General features: G+C 39.5%; 1 protein-coding gene across 1 annotated transcript in view; it reads right to left on the bottom strand.

The window, feature by feature from the left end:
* LOC108047685 (catenin alpha) overlaps window positions 1-22005 on the bottom strand; it is a 103048-nt gene that overhangs the window by 42319 nt on the left and 38724 nt on the right. Inside the window, exons 4-6 of the mRNA XM_044459278.1 lie at window positions 10569-10772; window positions 9474-10158; window positions 1677-1828 (exon numbers count right to left, since the gene is read on the bottom strand). Of these exons, the coding sequence (XP_044315213.1) occupies window positions 1677-1828; window positions 9474-10158; window positions 10569-10772 (1041 nt within the window). The remainder of the gene's footprint in view (window positions 1-1676; window positions 1829-9473; window positions 10159-10568; window positions 10773-22005) is intronic.

Below are 22005 nucleotides of genomic sequence, written 5' to 3'. Positions count from 1 at the left end.
GAAATCGAAGTCTTTCGATTGTGTTGATCACGGACAGTTGCACATGTTTCTTGGAATGGAAGTTCAGCGAGAAGGCGAATTGGGCGAGATAATGCTGAGTCAAACTTTATATATTGAGAATCTGTAGAGCAGCTGCAACTCCACTGGATGAAGGATTCCAAATCACATGCGACAAAAAGGGATGCGAAAGAATCAACGAAGCGCTATCATCAAGGCCAGACATTTTACATTCAGTATCCAAATTGGCGCAGTGCAAAAAGAATCCCCATTGGACAGGAATAAAACATGTACTCAGATATTTGGCATCGACAAAAGAAGCAATGAGCCTTTGGCCGGTTACGTGGACGCTGACTGGGGAGCCGACAAAACTGATAGAAAGTCATTCACAGGATACCTATTCTATCTAGCTGGAGGACCAATATCTTGGAAATCGGAAAAACAACGCAGCGTAGCTCTCAGTAGTACAGAAGCCGAGTACATGGCTTTATCACCCGCATGCAAGGAGGCGATTTCATTGAGACGACTTATTTTGGAGATCCGTTTGCGGAGAATCTAAAACATCAAAAGTTATGCATACTGACAATTTAAGCGCTCAACAGTTGGCAAAGAATCCAGTACATCATTCAAGATCAAAACACAGAGATATCAGGTATCACTTTGTAAGAGATGTAGGGCAGATTATTTTGAAGTATCTTTCAACTAAACAGATGATTGCAGATATATTAACAAAGAACCTTCAGAAACAAAAACATTGTGAGCTTACTAAAAAGTTAAGTTTGTATTAAAATATAAAATGAGAGCTTACATTGAGGAAGGGTATTGAAACTATCGTAAAACCACTGTAACCTCTAGCCCTTAATATGTATCGATAGTTCGTTTTGCAGTCACTATAAGTATCGAAATAAAGGAATTCCGTTTATATATCCTCAACCAAGCCGGACGTCTTTTTAATATTATCAATAAAAACTTTACATCTTGATTTAAAATAGTAATAAAAACTTGAGAAAATCACTTCGAATATATTTTATCTGCACTTTATAGTTATTAAACAATTTGTTATTGTATTAAATTATACAAATTTAAAAATTATACAATTATAATCATTAAAATTTTATTTAAATAAAAAATGCAGATTTGTATATATGTTTTGATTACCTTTATAAAAATATAAAAAGTATTTTGGAAGGGGACTGCTGCTAAGAGCCATGGAGCCTGTCGATAAAAATTGTTATGTCCATTTTCGTTGTATGAAATGAGTAGTCTTGTTGTTGTATGGTTAGTGCTAGAAGTGAAAGAAAGTGCCTCTAACAAATTCATTCCAGCGCGATCACCAGAGCACTAACCAGATTAGTGACCTCTACTGTAAGACTTGGCCAAGTAACTGGAAATAAGCAGCGGAACCCCCAAGAAGACGTTCCTTCCACTATTGGGATGCCTACAAGGTAGTGGCATGTGATGATAATGTAGTAATACAAATTCAAAGTAAATTGTCAGAAAAACTATGACCTGGGAAGTGTCTCATAAATGAATTACCTTATCTTTACCAGAAGGTACGAAATCCACTTACACATTCATCTGAAAGGCCCTTTAACTTCAATTGGAGTTAAATATTAAGGACGTTATATTGTTTTGACGCTTATGATTTGGATAAAACTTATTACATTTATACTACTTACTCGATTCATTAGAACGGCTCTTCGAATTTCACGGACTCCGTCGTATACCAAACGAGATGCATCAATAAAGTCGTTTTCGTCGACATCTTTATTAGAGTTATTTGAAAGGGATCCAACTGCTGCTCCCACGCGTTGATCAAATTTCATCATAACTTAAAAAAAATCATTAAATCAATTTATTTAAGTTGTTCATTTTTTTTTAAATTTTTATGTTGACTACTTTATTAAAAACAAGAAAGAAAACAAACTTCGGCAAGCCGATGTTTATATACCCTTGCAGTTATTACAAATCGACTACATTTAATATTTATAATTTTAATTTTTATTATTCTATGTGAAACCGTAATTCCATAGTACGAGACGCGTTCGTAAAATAAGTTCCGCAAAGCTCCGTAGCCAACAGGGGCGCTGTTACGGCGACAATGGCGTGTAGGTTGATTTCCCCACTCAATTCCCGCCTTCTTCCGCTTCGCTGCGACGCTCAGTCTTGGCTCGGCAGCCATTCGTGATGGAGCTTCCACTTGCGTCTCCCGCCAGCTGTGAATGCGGTCTGTCATTCGGTTTTTGGTTGCAAAGCAAATGTCTGCCAAGGATATTCACTCCGAACTTTGTGCAGTGTACGGAGAAGACTGCATGAGTTCAGGAATGGTGCGAAGATGGGTCTGGGACTTTAAAATCGGTCGAACCAACGTCCACGATGAGCAGGGCGTCCAGAACTTTTTCGCAGCCAGGGACAGTGGGATACAAAAATTAACATTCCAGCCAATAAAATAAAAACAGGCGAAAATCGACGAACTCAGACCAATTTTGGAATGGGACGAAATTTAACGAGCGATAGATTGATCAAATAAAACAGATGGTAATGAGTCTGTCGTGATCAGTACACAAAAAGGTATTAAGGTTTTCGGGCAAGCACAAAATGGAAATCTTTGGAGCATCTTTGGTCAGTCAGCCGTGTTTGGGGGCCTTTTGGTGGGAAGTATGGAACAATACAGTTATAGCAAGGAAATATAAAATGAGAGGTGTTAGCCGCTCAGTCTAATTTTTAGATGCGACTTAAGAAGAAGTGAATCATTCAATGAGTACTTCTACATCATTTGGAAATTAAAATACGGACTATTAACGAAGAGCCATCAATCAGTTAGTATATTATTAATGGGTTTAATCAGAACGATTAACAAAAGCTTTGTTAGACATGAATTTACAATTCTACTCAAAACTTTTTAGGTCTCTGGAGAATCAGAAATCAATACAAACGTTGCAGCAACAGTACACCCTAACTCAGGGTTTATGTACAAAGGGTCTAGATGCAACTGGTGGCGAGGTCAGACCCAAAGGACCAAAATGTCATAAGTTTAGCAAAGCTAAATATTCCATTTATTATGAGAAAACAACTTGCGAAAGTGATTTAAAATAAGGGACAGTATTGACAATGCCGGGCGCGGTCACACTTAGTTCAAAATATCACTATGGTCATTTTACATTTTACTTCAGTAAACCAAAGTTTATATACCTTTGCAGATATTACAAATCGACTACATTTTTATTTCTATGCCTATATTACTAAAAACAATGAAGCTAAGTCGATTTCGCACTGCAATTTGCCATCGTTTCTGTGGCAGCTATATGATATTGTTGTCCGATTTTAGTTTAATTAAACCCGTAATTCCATAATATGTTTCTCTCCGATCGTTTCTATGGGAGCTTTATGATATAGTCGCCCGATCCGGCTCGTTCCGACTTATATACTACCTGCAATAGAAATACAACTTTTGGGACTTTTAAAACTGAGGGACTAGTTTGCGTTGAAACGACTGTCCTGGTGATGCTGAATAAGAATATATACACTTTACAGGGTCGGAAATGTCTCATTCCCTGCGTTGCAAACTTTTGACTGAAATTATAATACCCTCTGCAAGGGTATACAAATTATTGGCCACGTAATGGCAAAGATACGCACGTACTTTTTTAATTTTATGATTTAAAATAGAATATAAGTATAAGTATAAGTATGTACAATGAAGTAAAGACCGAAAACTTTTTCGAACGTTCCGATGGCAGCTATATGATATAGACGTCCGATTTTTTATATATATGTTAATAAACGACGAAGTCCTATTTATCTGTTTCTATAGGAGCTATATTATATAGTAGAACGTCGTCTTTCTGTTCTACTTTTTGCTAAGTTTTACACAAATAGCTTTAAAACCGAGGGACAGACGGACGGAGGTCGGAATGGTGCCCTTTACTTTTAACTGAAATGCAAGAGCATAAAAATATTTACTGTTTATCCAAATAATTTGCTAATAAAATCCAATTTTTTCGAGTTTTTAAGATATTAACAGTCAGTTTAAAATATAAGAAAGTTGACTTTTTACTCTCTACACGAGCGGCTTGCTTATCCAATTAAATTGATCAGCACAACAAAATGAAAATTTAATTAATTTAGATTTAATGTCAGATTTAATCAATAATTAAACCGTCGTCGCATGCAGACGTGAATTTATTGTGCTCCGGGAAAAAGTATTCAATAAAATCACAAAAGTGCAGTGACCATTTTAATAAATCTACTATAACGCGAAAATACGCTTTCTGCGATGAAATCGCGAATGCTTATATTGACTGGTCATTTAATTAATATAAAACTTAACACTTAAAACTCTAATTAACTTTACCACGAATACAATGAGTCTGAACGACTTTCGCACACAACGTCAACGTGAGCAAGACGAGAGACGGCTCTCAGTACAAAGAAATAACGCGTACTTCTCTTTTAAAGCAACCGAAAATAATGCAAGCTCTGATCAAGCGCGGGCAATTACCCCCAACTTGACCGAGTTCTTAAACATAGCGAGCGAGAGCGCGCGTTCTTGCTCCCCCTCGCTACCATCGACGTCTCTGGGGCCAAAGAGCGCTGAAAGTGCTCCAATGCAGGTATGCAATAACCTAAGCTCATCAGCAGTAACTAGCACCGCAATTTCTTTAACAACGTCAACTGTAACTACAACAACAACTGCAACCGTATCGACTGCGCGTTTAATGACATCATCAGCTAGCAGCGCAAATATTAATACGTCTGCCGCTGCGCTGCCCGAAAGACAGAACAAAACCAATGAATGTGCTAAGCCGGCTGTGCAGACTGGTATGGATCGCTAAATCCAAATCAAAAGGAAGCTGAGCCCTCTAAATTCTCAACGCAAAATAACCCGTAACAATGCTAGCCTAGCTGGAATAGAAACGCCCACGAACTCAAACCGATTTAAAATATTGGAAGAATCCACTGAAGTCGAGAAAAGGAAGCCAAAACCTCCGCCTATTTATATTCGAGAAAAAAGTTCCAATGTTCTTGTCAACAAAATTATCGAGCTTATTGGAAAGGATAACTTCCACATAATACCTCTAGTAAAGGGCAACATCCAGGAAACAAAGGTTCAAATGAAGTCTGAAGATAATTACAGAGTATTATCGAAATATCTTTCCGAGAATAAAAAGAACTTTTACACGTATCAGCTAAAAAGTAGCAAGGCCTGCAAGTCGTACTTAAGGAGTCCGACGTAACGCCTGCAGAGATAACAAAGGCGCTTCAAGAGAAGGGATTTAACGCTAAGACAGTCTTCAACATCCTTAACAGGGATAGCAAGCCGCAGCCACTCTTTAAGGTTGAGCTCGAACCAGAAAATAAGCCCCTAAAGAAATACGAAGTGCACCCCATTTACAATCTTCAGTTCCTGCTGCACCGCAGAATTACAGTTGAGGAACCGCACAAACGCAATGGCCCGGTACAATGTGCGAACTGCCAAGAATATGGCCATACAAGGTCATACTGTAAACTGCGCCCGGTGTGTGTAGTTTGTGGAGATCTTCATGACTCCGCACACTGCCCAGCGAGCAAAGATGACTGCAACTTGAAAAAGTGCGGCAACTGCGGTGGCAATCACACTGCTAACTACAGAGGCTGCCCTGTTTATAAGGAGCTGAAAAGTCGCATCCACCAGAGAGGAACTGCCGCCCGCACACAAAATAAACAGTTGACAGCTTCCAGATCAAACCCTGAAGTCTTCTTCTCGACTGCAGCCAAATCGTCACTAGTACCCTTAAACTCTGATAAAAATGTGACTTACGCAAGCCCTTTAAAATCAGGACTGGCTAACCCTGTCTCAAAAAGTTCATTTCTGCAATCAGCATACCAAGAACCGAACACGGCTAAGCAGCAACAATTCCCGGAGCAGTCAAAAGGCAACTTCGAAGATATGATATACAGCCTGCAGCAAAGCCTTACGGAATTTATGTCGTTTATGCGCACAACTATGCAAGATTTAATGCGAAACCAAAATCTATTGATTCAAATGCTGGTTTCACAACAATCCAAATAATGACTTCCCTAAGGATATCTACGTGGAACGCTAACGGCGTCTCGAGCATAACGAGCATAACGAGCATAAACTAGAGTTAGCTCAATTCCTACTCGACAACCATATCGACGTAATGCTGCTTTCAGAAACACACCTTACAAACAAATACAATTTTCAACTACGAGGTTATTCATTCTGCGGAACAAATCATCCAGATGGTAAAGCACATGGTGGGACTGGAATTCTAATCAGAAGCCGTATTAAGTACCACTATCATAACAAATTTGCTAAAAATTACCTACAGGCCACATCTATAAATATACAAACAAATACTGGCAACCAACTTACACTAGCCGCCGTATACTGCCCCCCTCGCTTCACCATAGCTGAAGATGAGTTTATGCAGTTTTTCAACTCACTAGGAGACCACTTCATAGCAGCAGGGGACTACAACGCCAAGCACACACATTGGGGATCACGTCTCGTGACTCCAAAAGGAAAACAGCTCTACAATGCAGTTATAAAAGCCAAGAACAAGCTGGACTATGTTTCTCCTGACAGACCAACATACTGGCCGGCAGACCCAAGGAAACTACCCGATTTAATAGACTTTGCAATGACCAAAAACATTCCTAAAAATCTGATAAGGGCCGAATGCCTCTCGGATCTTTCATCGGATCACTCGCCTGTCCTGTTTATTCTACTCCGACATCCAGGCGCATTGGAGCAATCGTTTTAATTGACATCTCAGAAAACCAATTGGGTTAAGTACAAGAAATACATTAGCTCACACATTGAGCTAAGTCCTCATCTCAACGATGAAGCCAACGTAGACAGATTTGTTAATACACTGGAGTCTGTACTCGTCTCTGCAGCTCGAGTTTCAACACTCCAAACTACAAGTACACAAAGCAACCAAAAGAAGACAAATCTACAAATAGAACAGGTCGTCCTCGAAAAGCGACGCTTACGTCGAGAGTGGCAATTCCACAGATCACCATCTGCTAGGCAAAGCTTAAAATATGCCTCACGTCAACTAACAAAAGCTTTACAGCAAGAAGAAGCACATGTCCACCGGCGCTACATAGAGCAATTGTCAACATCTAGTACAAAACACTCACTATGGAGAGCTCACCCTTCTCTAAGCTCACCGAAAGTAACCGTGATGCCTATTAGAAATCCCACAGGCGGCTGGGCGTGCAGCGATTCAGACAGAGCCAGCACGTTTGCCAACCACCTTAAAAATGTCTTTCAACCAAATCCTGCCACTAGTGCGTTCACCTTGCCGACTCTACCACATGAGCCTCAGCTTCAATATGAATCAATTGAGTTTCGCCCAAACGAAATCGTTAACATCATCAAAAATCAGCTGAATCCGAAAAAATCCCCGGGCTGCGACCTCATAACTCCCAAAATGATCATTGAGCTCCCATATTGCGCCGTTTGCACTATCACCCAGCTTTTTAATGCCATCGCAAAACTTGGCCACTTTCCAGTGAGATGGAAAAAGTCGATTATAATAATGATAGCAAAGCCAGGAAAAGACCACACATTTCCCACGTCGTATAGACCTATAAGCCTACTCTCATGCTTATCTAAACTCTTTGAAAAATGCGTATTGACTCGGATAAACACATACCTAAGAATCCAGGAAGGAATTCCCACACATCAATTTGGGTTTCGTGAAAAGCACGGAACAATTGAGCAGGTCAACCGGATAACATCAGAAATTCGGAACGCGTTCGAAAAACGAGAATACTGCCATATTTTTAGACGTTTCTCAAGCATTTGATAGAGTTTGGCTAGAAGGTCTAATGTACAAGATCAAGACAATGCTCCCCTACAACACCCATAAGCTTTTAGAGTCTTACCTCTACGACAGAAAATTTGCTGTTCGATGCAACACTGCTAAAACTGACGATTTCACTATTGGAGCTGGAGTTCCTCAAGGAAGCGTGCTCGGGCCAACATTATATGTCCTCTACACAGCAGACATCCCAACAAGCACACGACTAACAACATCTACGTTTGCTTATGATACAGCCATTCTCAGCCGCTCGAAATTCCCGATGCAAGCAACTGCGCAGCTCTGTCTTCATCTGGTCGATGTAGAAAAGTGGCTATCAGATTGGCGAATTAAAGTGAACGAACAAAAATGCAAGCACGTTACGTTCACCCTGAACAAGCAAAACTGCCCGCCGCTCATGTTAAACCATACTCTACTCCAGCAAGCAAACGAAGTGACATATCTAGGAGTACACCTCGACAGAAGACTCACCTGGCGCCGGCACATTGAAGCCAAAAGAACACACCTAAAGCTAAAAGCCAGTAGCCTTCATTGGCTTATCAACGCTCGGTCTCCCCTTAGTCTTGAATATAAAGTCCTGCTGTATAACTCGGTACTAAAACCTATATGGATGTACGGCTCTCAGTTATGGGGGAATGCCAGCAATAGCAATATTGACATAGTCCAGCGAGCTCAGTCGAAGATCTTGAGAACAATCACCGGGGCACCGTGGTACATTCGCAACGAAAACATACATCGCGACTTAAAAATTCTACCAGTCAAAGAAGTGATCGCAGAACAGAAGGAAAAGTACTTTACCAAGCTATCATTGCACCCTAACCACCTGGCGAGAGGTCTTACAAGGTTGATCAACCAATCACGCCTTCGTCGCAATGACTTACCCACCCAGCGACCGACTTGAGGCACGCGCAACCAGAATGCAGTCTTATTATACTGTAAGATTCGTAAACTTATTGTTAGTCTCAAAATTAAGAGAAGATTCAATAAATAAAAGCAAAGTTAATTAAAAAAAAAAAAAAAAAAAGATTTAATGTGTTGTCCAGAACAAGATATTTAATTCAATACGTTATGACAGAATACAAAAGATACAAAGGATTGCTACATATGAAGCCAGTTTCTTTACCCCATATTCCAAGAGATCACTACTTCATAAAGATACTCCATCACGGTGTGGAAAAACCATAAAGTAGCTTCGAGATGTATTTTACTCTTCCTGCAAAGCAACAAGTCATTAAATCACATACTGCATGCCGGAACTCAGTTCGTATTAACAGCGAATATTCAGAACCTAGATGACCAGTTTTATTAATTTATCCTTTGCAGCATGTGACCTTAGACATTAAATCTGTTACGTGTGTTTCAACATCTGTTCCCTTCTAAGTCACTAAATGATGGGACCATTTGTAAAACCAATAAAGAATAATTTAAAAGACTTATTTCTGTGTGGACGACTTCCTCACTGTAGCTAAAGCATTCCTGAAGCCATTTAGAGGCTTTTGCACCTTTTGTGGTAAAAGCAAAACTGTTTGTTTACAAAAACAGCCCTGTTTTAGTTCGACTACTTAAAAGATAAAAGTCTTTGATCTTTTGTGTTAGAATTGCAATAAAAATTATATTATATTCGAAATATATACATACCTTGCTCTCGAAGAACTTTAACTGCTTCTAGCACTCGCTTTGTATAAATACATGGCTCATAATTGTCCATTTCAGCTTCAACAACATTACAAACACGTGAGGAGCGGCCCTGAATAGCTCCAGCAGTTGCCCGCAAATCCCTGGCATCACCAACTTGTAAAGCCATTACACATTTATTTACATCTTCAAGAATATGGTTCTCGGATACTGCCAAAAAGTCGTCAATTGTTGTTATATCATCCACTGCTTCGGTTAAAATACGAACTTGAACCTCCCAAGCTTGCCGATATGTAGTCATATTTTCTTGAGCTACTTTAGAATTGGGTCGTACAGTCAAAATGGAGGCTGCATTTATTACTTGTGGGCAAAGACTTTCAATTTGGGCAGCAGCATATCGAACCATTTTAACACCATCTTCATTACTTGACATGCTACATACTAGATTAGCTACTTCAACTAGTTTTTCAGCGTGCTTAGTGAAAATCTCGGCTTTTTCACGAACTTTTTTTTCATTGCCTGTCTTGGCAGCTTCTATTAAATCCAGCAAAGGAGTTGTAGTCTCCAAAAATGAATCCGAAACATGATCAACAACAGCTTTTCGTAATTGTCTTCGCAGGTCTCGAGTTTTGCGACACATTTGATCAATCGCTCGAGTAAGTCCAGGGCTGTTATCTTTTTGACTCATCTAAAAAAAAAACATATAGGGAAATAGTACTTTAACGACAAGGGCATTATTTTATTGTTAAATACACACCTTCGAGTTGAAGAAAAATATATTTTTTACCGTTAAGCAAAACGATTGGTTATTAAGCATAAATTTTCTAAGAGATACAATTAATGAAAGCATCAAAAAATAAGGCACTTATTTTATTCAAAAAAATGTTTTCTGTTGGCATTCTGTCATTTCTTTCGAAACTTTTAAATTAGGTGTCATATGGAATGACCCCAATCTGTTTATTTTTTTTACTTTATTTCGTTGATCTATGTTAAAGAGTCATTGAAGAAAAGGTATCTAGATTTAGGCGGCTAAGTTTCACAAATTTTGCCCTAAACGTTTTTGTTAACATTTATGTTTGTACAGGGAATATTACTTACGTTTGACATATATTCAGACAGCAAATCTTGTAAAGCTTGTCTTACAGCATTGCATTCTGCAACAATTCTCTCTCGTCGTTCGTCTCTAGTACAGTCTGCATCCGCCATTAATGCAGCTGCACTAATGATACTCTCTAAGCGTTCTTCAAGCAATTGTCGTGAACGCTTCTCGCTATATGTCATGGGATCCATAACAATTCCTTCCTGCAGCATTCAAGAACAAAATGTGTAAAAAATTCGTATATTAATTAAGAACAAGAATGGAAGCAAACTTCGGAAAGCCGAAGTTAATATACCCTTGCAGTTGTTACAAATCCACTACATTTCGATTTCTATGCCTATATTACTAAAAACAATGAAGCTATGTCGATTTTGCGCTGCATTATACTATCGTTTCTATTGCAGCTAAATGATATTGTTGTAATTTTGATAAAACTTATTCTTTTAATAAATAGAACAACAGCAAAATAATTTATTTTTTATTTTTTTTTTTTTTTTAATTTTTTGATTTTTCTATGAAAGCTATATGATATAGATGACCGATTTAAATTCATTAAAACCGTAGTTACCAAATCTCAAAGAACAAAAAAAAATGTAAATCAACAAAGTTACATTTTTAAACATTTGTTTCCTAATTATTTCTATGGGAGTAATATGACATAGCTTCGGTCAAAATAATAGTAGTGCCCGCAGAAGTTTTCTAGAACCCGCAAAAAATAACGATATTGTACTTTAACGTTTGTGAGTAACGACACTTTTCTTACACTTCTTGAAAAAAGGTTATTTTCTCTGAGTCGTCTTATTGTTTCCAAACTTGCGGGAAAGGTTCTATTCTTGACTGTCTTGCTAACCTTTTCTCCAATATTTTGGGTCGACCACGCGTTTCATTTGCTGGCTTATTTTGTAGCATTTCTAACCATTGCAGAAGAGCAGCCAATGCACTTCGACAGAATTATTTCCAGCTGAAATAAATTTTTTTAAGTCAGGAACCTCTTCTTTAAAATGAAGTAAACCAAATTATTCTTGCTAATTGAGTCAAACAAGTGCATCTTTGTAACTGAAGGCGAAAAGAATAAAAAAAGAAACGAGAACCTAATATAACTGCACATTATTGTAGAGCAGTTAATTACAGTTACTAAAAATGAAATGAAAAATGAATGTTACTAATGGAGAAATATCTATTCGAAATGTTTATAAAGATTTCAAAAATGATTTATGCTTAAGTACAAAATATAAAATGGCTTAAACTCTCACTTATTTCTTGAAAATCATAAAATTTAAATTTTAGTTCCCAATCTGAAGAGTTATGGGTTTCCAATTGCCATTTTTTATATACCTCTCATAATAATAAATTAATCGGAGCCATTTAGCCTGTCGCTTGTTTTCAGTGCAAGAAAACCCACATTTTTTTTATAAGACAACTAAATTCAAAAAATATTTTTCTTTCATAACCTTTGAATCACCATATGAAAATGTTTCTTGGCGTTTAAACATTTTTATTATGTAGAAGTAAAAATATTTTATTTACGTTGCCTTTGCGGACACCAAGGCTTGAATTTTTCAAGGTTGATAAATCTTAAGCCAAATAATATTTTTTAACGTTTTCAATTTTTTTGTTTAATTTTAATATTTAATACTCATGCCCCTTAATATTTTTATGTTATATAATATTATATATGTTTTATCTTACACTAAACTTTAACTCTTATTATATTTTTTCTTTCATAAAATAATGCAATCTTTCAAAAAGTTAATCATTTCAGCTCCAATATCATGTAGGGAAAGCAATGACAGGGACATTTTAACGCCAGGACTCTTGACCGAAAACCAGTTTTTTTTTTTGCAAACCTTTTGTAAGTAATTCCGCAATCATTTTTATATACTATTTACAAAGTCTTCCTGATAAAATTAGTTAGTTTTTAAAAAACTGCAGTCGAAATAACATAAGTATCAATATTCTTGCTTTTCAATACGTTGACTGCGAGCGACATTATAAAATGGGCAATTGATTCTGCCTCTGCTTATGGAAAAATCAAAAGTAGACAGAGCATAGGCTAAAATCAAAAAGCGAAGAAAATCAAAGATCAGCAGCAGTCGCCGTTTTTCGTTGTTTGGCTTTCTGCTTGGCTGTTGCTTTCGATCGCAGACAAAAGTCGACGCTGAGGAAAACGTCGAATTTCGGGAATTAGCGGCAGTCAGGGTTGTGAAAATCGATGCATCAACTTGTGACGCTGCGCGCACAAAAACATGGCATGAATAAATAAAAAGACTAAAAATTAAACGAAAGAAGCATTTAATTTAAAATTCAAACTAAGAACGCGCGCGCGCAAACGATCGCGCGCGTAGGGGCACACTAGACCGAGAGAGATGGTCACACTTATACCGGCAAATCCCTCACAGGCGGCGGGCACACTAGATCTCACCGAGCCCTATATAAGGCGGACCACGGGCCATAGAAAGGGACTTAGCAGCAGACCGTCTAAGGGTATAGAGGCAACTCCCCAGTGGTGGTAAGCAGCGAAGTCATCATTTGATCCAAGTCCGAAGGTATCACTAGGAGACGGCTGATTTGGTTCACCGGCCGAACTCTCTTTCTTGCGGCTGACCTCAGGGTCCCCAAGCAGCTCTCTCTCTCTCTCTCTCTCTTGTGGCTGACCTCAGGGTCCCCAAGCAACATTCTCTCTCTATTGTGGCTGACCTCAGGGTCCCCAAGCAACATTCTCTCTCTCTTGCGGCTGACCTCAGGGTCCCCAAGCAACATTCTCTCTCTCTTGCGGCTGACTTCAGGGTCCCCAAGCACCATATTCTTATTTCAGGCTCTATTCTACCAGCAGCCGTAATCCCGTGCTGTTCCTCTCGAGCAGCTGGACGGCTCCCGGTACCAGGCATTCGAAGTGGAAGAAGGAAACGAAGGCAGCAAGGGCGCACCCCGCCAGTCCGGAGAACCCGTTAGTTAAAAATTAATCAAATGTCAAGATTGTTAATGAAATAAACCTAGTTATAATCAATTACTAAGTAATTACCCACAACTTCTACTCTGGGCTGGGTCGGAACTCTCTTTCAGCAACCACGCCTGACACAAACAAATTCTTGTGACGAACCCTAGCCATCCCTGAGCCACCCGACAATGACAAACCGCCACAAACTGGTTGCTACTTTTGATTTTTGTCGCCGCTGCTTTCAATCAGCAAGCGTAAGTCAAACAAGAAAGAAAGCACACTTAGGCAAGCAAAACTTTATATACCCTTGCAGTTATTACAAAACGACTTCATTTCCATATTATATTACTAAAAACAATCAAGCGAAGTCGATTTTGCGCTGCATTTTGCCATCGTGACCTAATTGATTCCGGGAGTCGGTAAACACCAATCTCAGCGTAGAGAGAATGCTCGTTCAATCGACACCCTTTACAAAATAAGTAAATAAATTAGAAAATAATTAGTTATGTCATTTCCAGTTACCAGGGTTGACGGTACGGCAAAACAAACATTGCTAATAGCGTATAGCTCCTGACCGGTATACTGTTTTCGTTTCCAATACGATAGCACTTCTATGTCAATACTTTGATAAGAAAGTTGGAGATTTTCAATTTTTTATATACGTCGTTGTACTGTTGATTTCCGCCCTGCGATATTTATTTACGCTTCCAACAATTCATCCTCCTCATCACAAAAGTAGTTGTCCATTTGATTAAAGCTGGAATTCGACGTTGAGCACATATTCCCAGTAGGTGTTCGCGCAAATTTGAATTTAATGAAATTGTTAAAAAACTTAGATTTTGAAGGTTGTTTAAGGCGAAGGCGGGAGCATAATAAAGTTTTCTCTCGCTCTCGGCGAATCGCCCCGTCTTCGCCAACCTTCGTTAAGCTAGGCTCTAAGTACTTTGTCGAAAAATATAGAAGTATTCGTTGAAATTGATTTGAGCCGTCGACACCTTTTCTTTCCGTTTTCGTTTTCGCAAATAATAATTTTAGCCACCGCCAAGTTTTTTCTCGGTTTTGATAATTAGAAAACTATCTAATTTTTCATGGCGCTCCCGGGTGGACGTTAAAGTTATTAATATTTGGAAACTAGTGACAGTGACACACAAAAAAAAAAAAAAAAAATATATATATATAAAGTGCAAGTGCAAGTGGAGTTCAAAGCACTCAATTACACATATACACAGTGATTTTGTTGCCCGCGGCGTGTCGGTGTGGATAGGAAATACACAGCAGCTCCTGCTTAAAATATCGTGCCGGTCGCGAAATACTCTGTTCGCCAAAAAGAACTGCTGCCAGAGGGATGCCCTGCGACTGCTCAATGTGCAAAAGGAAAGTGGAAGCTGGATTGAAAGACCCTAAAGCAGAACCTGAGGTATTTGTGCAAAAAATTGAAAGCTTGAGTTTATAAGAAAAACAATTTAATTGTTTATTGTCTTGTGCTGAAAAATTGCACCTCGCTTTCAATTCTTGGCACAGACGTATCGATATAGTAGAGCTAGTTGTGCATGCATTTATTTATAATAAATAAAAATAAAAAATTATATTAAAATTTATTATATACACATACATATACACATACACATTATAACCTATTTGAACCTCCGTTGGACGCAACATTTACATAATTGTGTTATATTATTGCAATCACTGTCGCCCCCAATTTATTTATTGAAACTCGAAAATTAATAGTTGGTAAAATCATCCCAGCCGCTATATATAACCAATACATAAGTCCTCATATACAAGCAGCTGCAGCGGTTAACTTTTTCGTTTTCCTTTTTCGCTTCGCTTGTCTGCCGTTAGCATCGTTGTAATTGTTGTTGGACTTTTGGTTTGGCGCGCTGAAGATCAAAGTGACGCGCTACCCTGCATTCGGACGGGTATACTGATTTTTGCCGTCATTTGCAACCACTGTTAATTTTGATACCTCGTGGCTCGATATTCAATTTAATATTTTTTTTTTTCGTCGTTTTCGTTGTGGATAATTATTAAAATAATTTTTTCGAACAAATTTAATAATTAAATTAAATTGTCATTACTCTTAGTATTTTGTTTCGAAAATTTATTTAACATTTTGTCGTCATTCTAATTGAACAATTATCCTCTTTTAAAACTTATTTATTTTATTAATTATTATTCTTGGATAAATAATTTATTTATATATATATTTATTTATTTCGTGGTTTATATATAAAAAATAAAAAAAAAAAAATAAATAAATAAATTAAAATGAGTCCAGATAAGCCAAAATCTCTTGAACTTCTTGCGGATCTTAAAAATAAGCTCAAAAAACCAGTGATGAGCATCCGCCGATTAAATGATCGAATAGAAGCCGGCCAGATTCCGATCCAAGAAGTAGAACTAACTTGTCGGCTAGAGATTTTAAATGCTTCTATTATTAAGGCAACTCAAATACAAGAACAGATCGAAGATTTAGATGATGGCGATGAGTTCGGAGAAGAGTTGGAAGAGCTTTCAATAATTACCAAGGCAAAAATAATGTCGCTTATCTCAGCCTTGAAGACGGCAAGCGAGACCAAAATAATTGGATCAGCTTCTGTAGCCCCAGCTCGAGCTCGACTTCCGAATTTGGCATTGCCGAAATTCAGCGGCAAATATTCGGAGTTTAAGAATTTCATTAGCCTTTTCGAAACTCTTGTTCATCAAGACGACAGCATTCCCGTCATAGAAAAATTCAATCACTTAATTTCTTGTCTTTCTGGTGAAGCTTTGGGAACTATTAAGGCATACCAAGTCACCGAGAGCAATTATGAAAAGGCTATGATCAGCCTGAAAAAAGTGTATGATAACGAATGTTTAATTTTTTATGAATAATATTTCAACATTGTTTAGTCTTCCGAAAATAACGCAACAGTCAGCTTCGTCTTTAAGAAATATTATCGACACCGTATCATCTATATACGGTTCTTTGTTATCGATAGGAGACGACACCAAGATTTCAAATGCAATGTTGATCTATCGTGTTTTGAACAGAGTAGACCCAGTGACCAAACAAAAATGGGAAGAACAATTAGATTATGAAAGGTTACCGCTTTGGTCCGATTTTGAAAAAATGTTAAACCGCCGATACCAGCATTTATCCGCTGAAGAATCGACGAAACCAAAGCAAGATAAAGTTATGTCGAGCAAGCCACATAATCGCAGCTCATTTTCTTGTTCTTCGTCCAACAGTAAATCGCAGCAAAGTTGTAGCTATTGCAATGCAGGAGACCATATCCTAGCAAACTGTGGTCCGTTTGGTCGCCTTTCGGTAATGCAAAGGTTTGACTTTGTAAAATCTGCTTCCTTATGCATCAATTGTATGCGAAAGGGTCACACTGTTTCAAAATGCAAATTTAATAAATGTCGAGTTTGTGGCCGCTCGCATCACGTTTTACTGCATAGATATACAGTGTCCGAAAATAGTTTAGCGTTGCCACCACCCCAAGAGATTCTTTCTCCCTCTTTAAATCAAGATCAGCCTTCCACGTCACATGTTATGCATGCGACATCATTGGACAGAGTGATTTTAGCCACGTCGATCGTAAGTGTAAGAACTAAAAACGGTGAATATATTTGGGCCCGAGCACTTCTTGACTCTGGGTCCCAAACGAATTTTATAACAGAGGACCTTGCTCACCGCTTACAGATCCGTAAAGAGGAGTCGTGTATAAACTTACTTGGTATTGGCGAGTCCAATTCTCAAGTTAAGAAAAAGGTACACACAATGGTGAAGTCGCGTATAAATGGTAGTGAGTTCTCCTTCGATTTTTGGATTTTGAAATCAATATCAGGATATCATCCTGACCAGTCGGTCAATATCAATGACTGGAAAATTCCAAAGAACCTACCACTAGCAGACCCTTATTTCTACAAGCCACAAAGAATAGATATGTTAATAGGAGCAGAATCATTTTTCGAATTATTAGCTGTTGGACAAATTAGACAAGGTCCTGACTTTCCAACTCTGCAGAAAACCCTCTTCGGCTGGGTTGTATCGGGTAGATATAAGGCATCTTCCCCTACAGAAGTTGTGAAAAGTTTCAGTTGTAGTGAAGAGATTTTAGTGTCTATTGACAGCACACTACAGAAGTTTTGGTCACTGGAAGAAATGCCATCTCTAAAGAAAATTCTGTCACCTGAGCAAAAGTTATGTGAAGAACACTACCGGAAGACTACTCAGGTTTTGCCATCAGGTCGGTTTGAAGTAAGACTGCCGTTTAAATCGGATCCAAATGAGTTAGGCAACTCTTTTGAAGTTGCAAAACGGCGGTTTTTGTCGCTTGAAAGAAGGCTGTCTCGAGACCCTGAGATGAAGGAAATGTACCTAGAATTTATGGAGGAGTACCTTTCCTTAGGTCATATGTCTCTTACAGATAAACTTCCTTCTGCTCCACATTATGTTATCCCACATCAATGTGTTCTGAGACCCCAAAGTACGTCAACCAAGTTACGTGTCGTTTTCGATGCGTCTTGTAAATCGTCAACTCAGAAGTCTCTAAATGACATTTTGATGGTTGGGCCGACAATCCAAGATGAGTTGTACTCAACGTTACTGCGCTTCCGGCTGCATAGGTTTGCCCTGACCGCCGATGTAAAGAAAATGTATCGCCAAGTGATGGTGAATGAAGCAGATAGGCAGTTTCAACTTATAGTGTGGAGAAGAGACCCCTCTGAGTCCTTGAGATTATACAAGCTCAACACCGTAACATATGGTACTGGACCAGCCCCGTTTTTGGCTATTCGGTGTTTAAAAAGGTTAAGTGAGTCTGCCAAAGTTTCTTTTCCTAGAGCTGCTAAGGTTATTGGATCCGACTTTTATGTCGATGATATGTTGACTGGTGCTGCATGCGTAGAGGAGTTAAAGACTATTAAGTCTGAAGTATCTCAGGTTCTTCAAACTGCAGGTTTTGAATTGACAAAGTGGTTTTCAAACTCACCTGACGTTACCGCATCTGAGAGCACAGTTAAATCCATACCCATCTCGGACTCAGAGTCAACTAAGGCGTTAGGAATATCGTGGTTGCCTAACGAAGATGCCTTCAAATTTCAAATTGACACTGCTGTCATGGGTCTCCGAGCGACAAAACGGAACATACTATCGGTGACATCGAAGCTGTTTGACCCCCTCGGCTTATTAAGTCCTATTGTAATTAAAGGAAAGATCCTATTGCAGGAACTTTGGCTTAATAAGTTAGATTGGGATGAGTCGATTCCTATTCATTTGGAAACAGCTTGGAATATGATAAAAATTACATTGTCTAAATTAGAGGAAATATCTATTCCCCGGTTTGTGCATACCGATCCGATGTCACCGGTCCAATTACATGCCTTTGCTGACGCATCCTTATGAGCTTATGGAGCTTGCGTCTACATTCGTAGCAAAACTGCAGAAGGTTATAAAATATCGCTGTTGACTTCAAAGTCTAAAGTAGCGCCGCTCAAGACTAAAACACTCCCAAGGCTTGAGTTATGTGCCGCTCACCTTCTCGCAGATCTCTGCCACAGAATCAAGCCCCTATTAAAGGTACCTATCGAACGGATTGTTTATTGGTCGGATTCTGAAGTTACGCTTCATTGGATCCGGTCTCATCCATCTTCATTATCCACATTCGTATCGAATAGAGTAGCGGAGATTCAAGAGTGGTCAGGTGAAGCTACGTGGCGGCATGTTCCAACGAAACAAAACCCAGCAGATATTGTATCAAGAGGTTGTGACGTCGACGAAATTATACAGTCAATATGGTTTACTGGACCTGCGTTTTTAAAAGAGGAAGATGCAAACTGGCCCCAGAATGCACACTTTGAACTAGATGAAGAAGTCCTACTACAAGAATCGAGGAAGACTGCGGTCGGACTGACCGCTGCTGTAAGAAATTTGGATTTGGTAGATGTCATCGAGGGATTTTCGTCACACCTTAAACTGCTTCGGGTATTCGTTTATATGTTCCGCTTCATAAGAAAATGCAAAGACAAAAGTATGGTATTTGAAAAAACTTTGTCGCCGACTGAATATAATGAAGCTTTTCTAAAAATTGTCGAGATATTACAGAAGCACGAGTATCATGAAGAAAGAGAAAAGGTTCGTAAAGGATCCAGAGTTGGCCCAAGTCTTCAGCGATTGAATCCATTCATCCATGAAGACAAGGGGACTTGGTGTCACTTTTCTTTGTTGCGAGTTGGGGGGCGACTAGCTAATGCTCCTATATCATACGAGGCCAAGTTTCCATTGTTGTTGACAAAACGCTCCCAATTTGTGCAGAGCTATGTTCGGCATCTTCACCATTCCAATTTTCATGTTGGTCCACGAGCCCTTGTGAGTCTCCTTCGACAGCGTATTTGGATCGTAAACGCTCAGGAGGTCTGCAGTCAGATAGTTCGATCATGCATACGCTGCTTTAAGTGTAAGCCTCGACTAATGACACAAATTATGGGAAATTTACCCGCAGATCGTCTCCGTGCTCTCCGCCCATTTGCTATATGTGGCGTCGATTTTTGTGGCCCTGTCTATACGACATTAAAAATTCGTGGTCGGCCTCCGTATAAGTCCTACATTGCGCTCTTCGTTTGTTTTGCGTCCAAAGCGGTTCATCTAGAAGTTGTTTCAGATTTAACCACAGATTCCTTTTTATTGGCTTTTCAAAGGTTCGTTGGGCGCCGAGGATGTCCCCAAGTCGTCCATTGCGACAACGGGACGAACTTCGTCGGAGCGAGTCGCCACTTCCGGGCCCTTCGAGAGAGGATAGAGGACGAAGCCGACGCGATACGCGAATTCGCATCAAAAAGCGGATGCGAATTTGTGTTCACACCACCGCGGGCTCCGCACATGGGCGGACTATGGGAGGCAGGTGTCAAAACTGCCAAGAACCTACTCCTACGGGCGGTGGGCAGCGCGCTCCTAAGCGCGGAAGAGCTGGGGACAGTCCTCGTGGGAATCGAGGCGGTGATGAACTCCCGGCCGCTCGGAGCGATCAGCAGCGACCCAAGCGACGGAGAGGCGCTGACACCCGGGCACCTACTGACAGGCGGGCCGCTACTCGCCACACCAGCACTCCGGACCCCGGACCAGGAGGGTCTCAACTGCTTGCGGCGATGGCGGCTTGTCTCGTCAGTCAGGCAAATGTTCTGGCGGCGATGGTCCCGGGAATATGTCCTGGGCCTCCAAATACGGGGCAAGTGGCACCAGCAGCAGCCCAACATCAGCGAGGGAGATCTCGTCCTCGTGGCCGAGGACAACCTGCCGCCCCAACAATGGCTCCTCGGCAGAATAGTCGCCAGGCACGCAGGGGAGGACGGCATGGTCAGGGTCGTCGACGTGCGAACTAGTGGAGGAGGCCTTTTTCGGCGGGCCATTCATAAGTTGGCGCCGCTTCCATTGTGTTGAAGCCCGATGGGTGTTCAACGGGGCCGGTGTTCGCGCAAATTTGAATTTTTAATGAAATTGTTAAAAAAAACTTGAAGTTTAGTGTAAGTTAGTTTAGGGCGAAGGCGGGAGCACAATAAAGTTTTCTCTCGCTCTCGGCGAAGTCGCCCCGTCTTCGCCAACCTTCGTTAAGCTAGGCTCTAAGTACTTTGTCGAAAAATATAGAAGTATTCGTTGAAATTGATTTGAGCCGTCGACACCTTTTCTTTCCGTTTTCGTTTTCGCAAATAATAATTTTAGCCACCGCCAAGTTTTTTCTCGGTTTTGATAATTAGAAAACTATCTAATTAAAACTATCTAATTAAGACTATAATTTAATGATTTAATACATCAGTTTTTTGTTGCGTTGACTGAAAAATTAAATAGTTTTCTAATTAAATAAAAACCGAAATACTTTGGTGGCTAAATTATTAACTTGCGAAAAAAAAGAAAAACGAACGAAAACGAAAGGAAAAAGGTCGCGACGGCTCAATTCAATTTCAACGAATGAATATTCTATATTTAGACAAAGTACTTAGAGCCTAGCCTAACGAAAGTTGCTCCCGCCTTCGCCCTAAACTAACTTATATAATATATATATAATTATATAATCGTCGTTCGAGCACTTTTTGCCGGCCTGTTCATTATTTTGTTCGGAAACAATGATAAAATATTAGTTGCTTTAAGCATATTTGCACCGTTGTCAGAAGTTATGGAGACGATTTGAGTAAAATTAATATTGTATTTATTAAGCACTTTGACCACTTCCGCGGCAAGATTTTTGGCTCTTCTTGATCTTGCACCTTTCAACTCAATCATTTCCAAAATAATTGATTTTATATGTAGAATGAGCAGTTCGACCTCCATTGAGCAGGGTAGCAGCTATACCGGAAGATGCTACAGCTAGGGCTATTTTTTTTAACTTCCAACTTTTGCCAACAATAAGTTTGTCAAGAAGGTTTTACCTGTCCCTCCAGGTGCATCCAAAAAATATATTTCACCCATCTCAGCCCCAACGCTTTGTAAAATTGTATTATATACGACTTTTTGC

The sequence above is a fragment of the Drosophila rhopaloa genome, unplaced genomic scaffold, assembly GCF_018152115.1.
Source record: "Drosophila rhopaloa isolate 14029-0021.01 unplaced genomic scaffold, ASM1815211v1 contig_189, whole genome shotgun sequence".
Classification (NCBI taxonomy): Eukaryota; Metazoa; Arthropoda; class Insecta; order Diptera; family Drosophilidae; genus Drosophila; species Drosophila rhopaloa.
The sequence above is the reverse complement of the archived record's forward strand: the minus strand, read 5'-3'. Positions and strand labels throughout refer to the sequence as shown.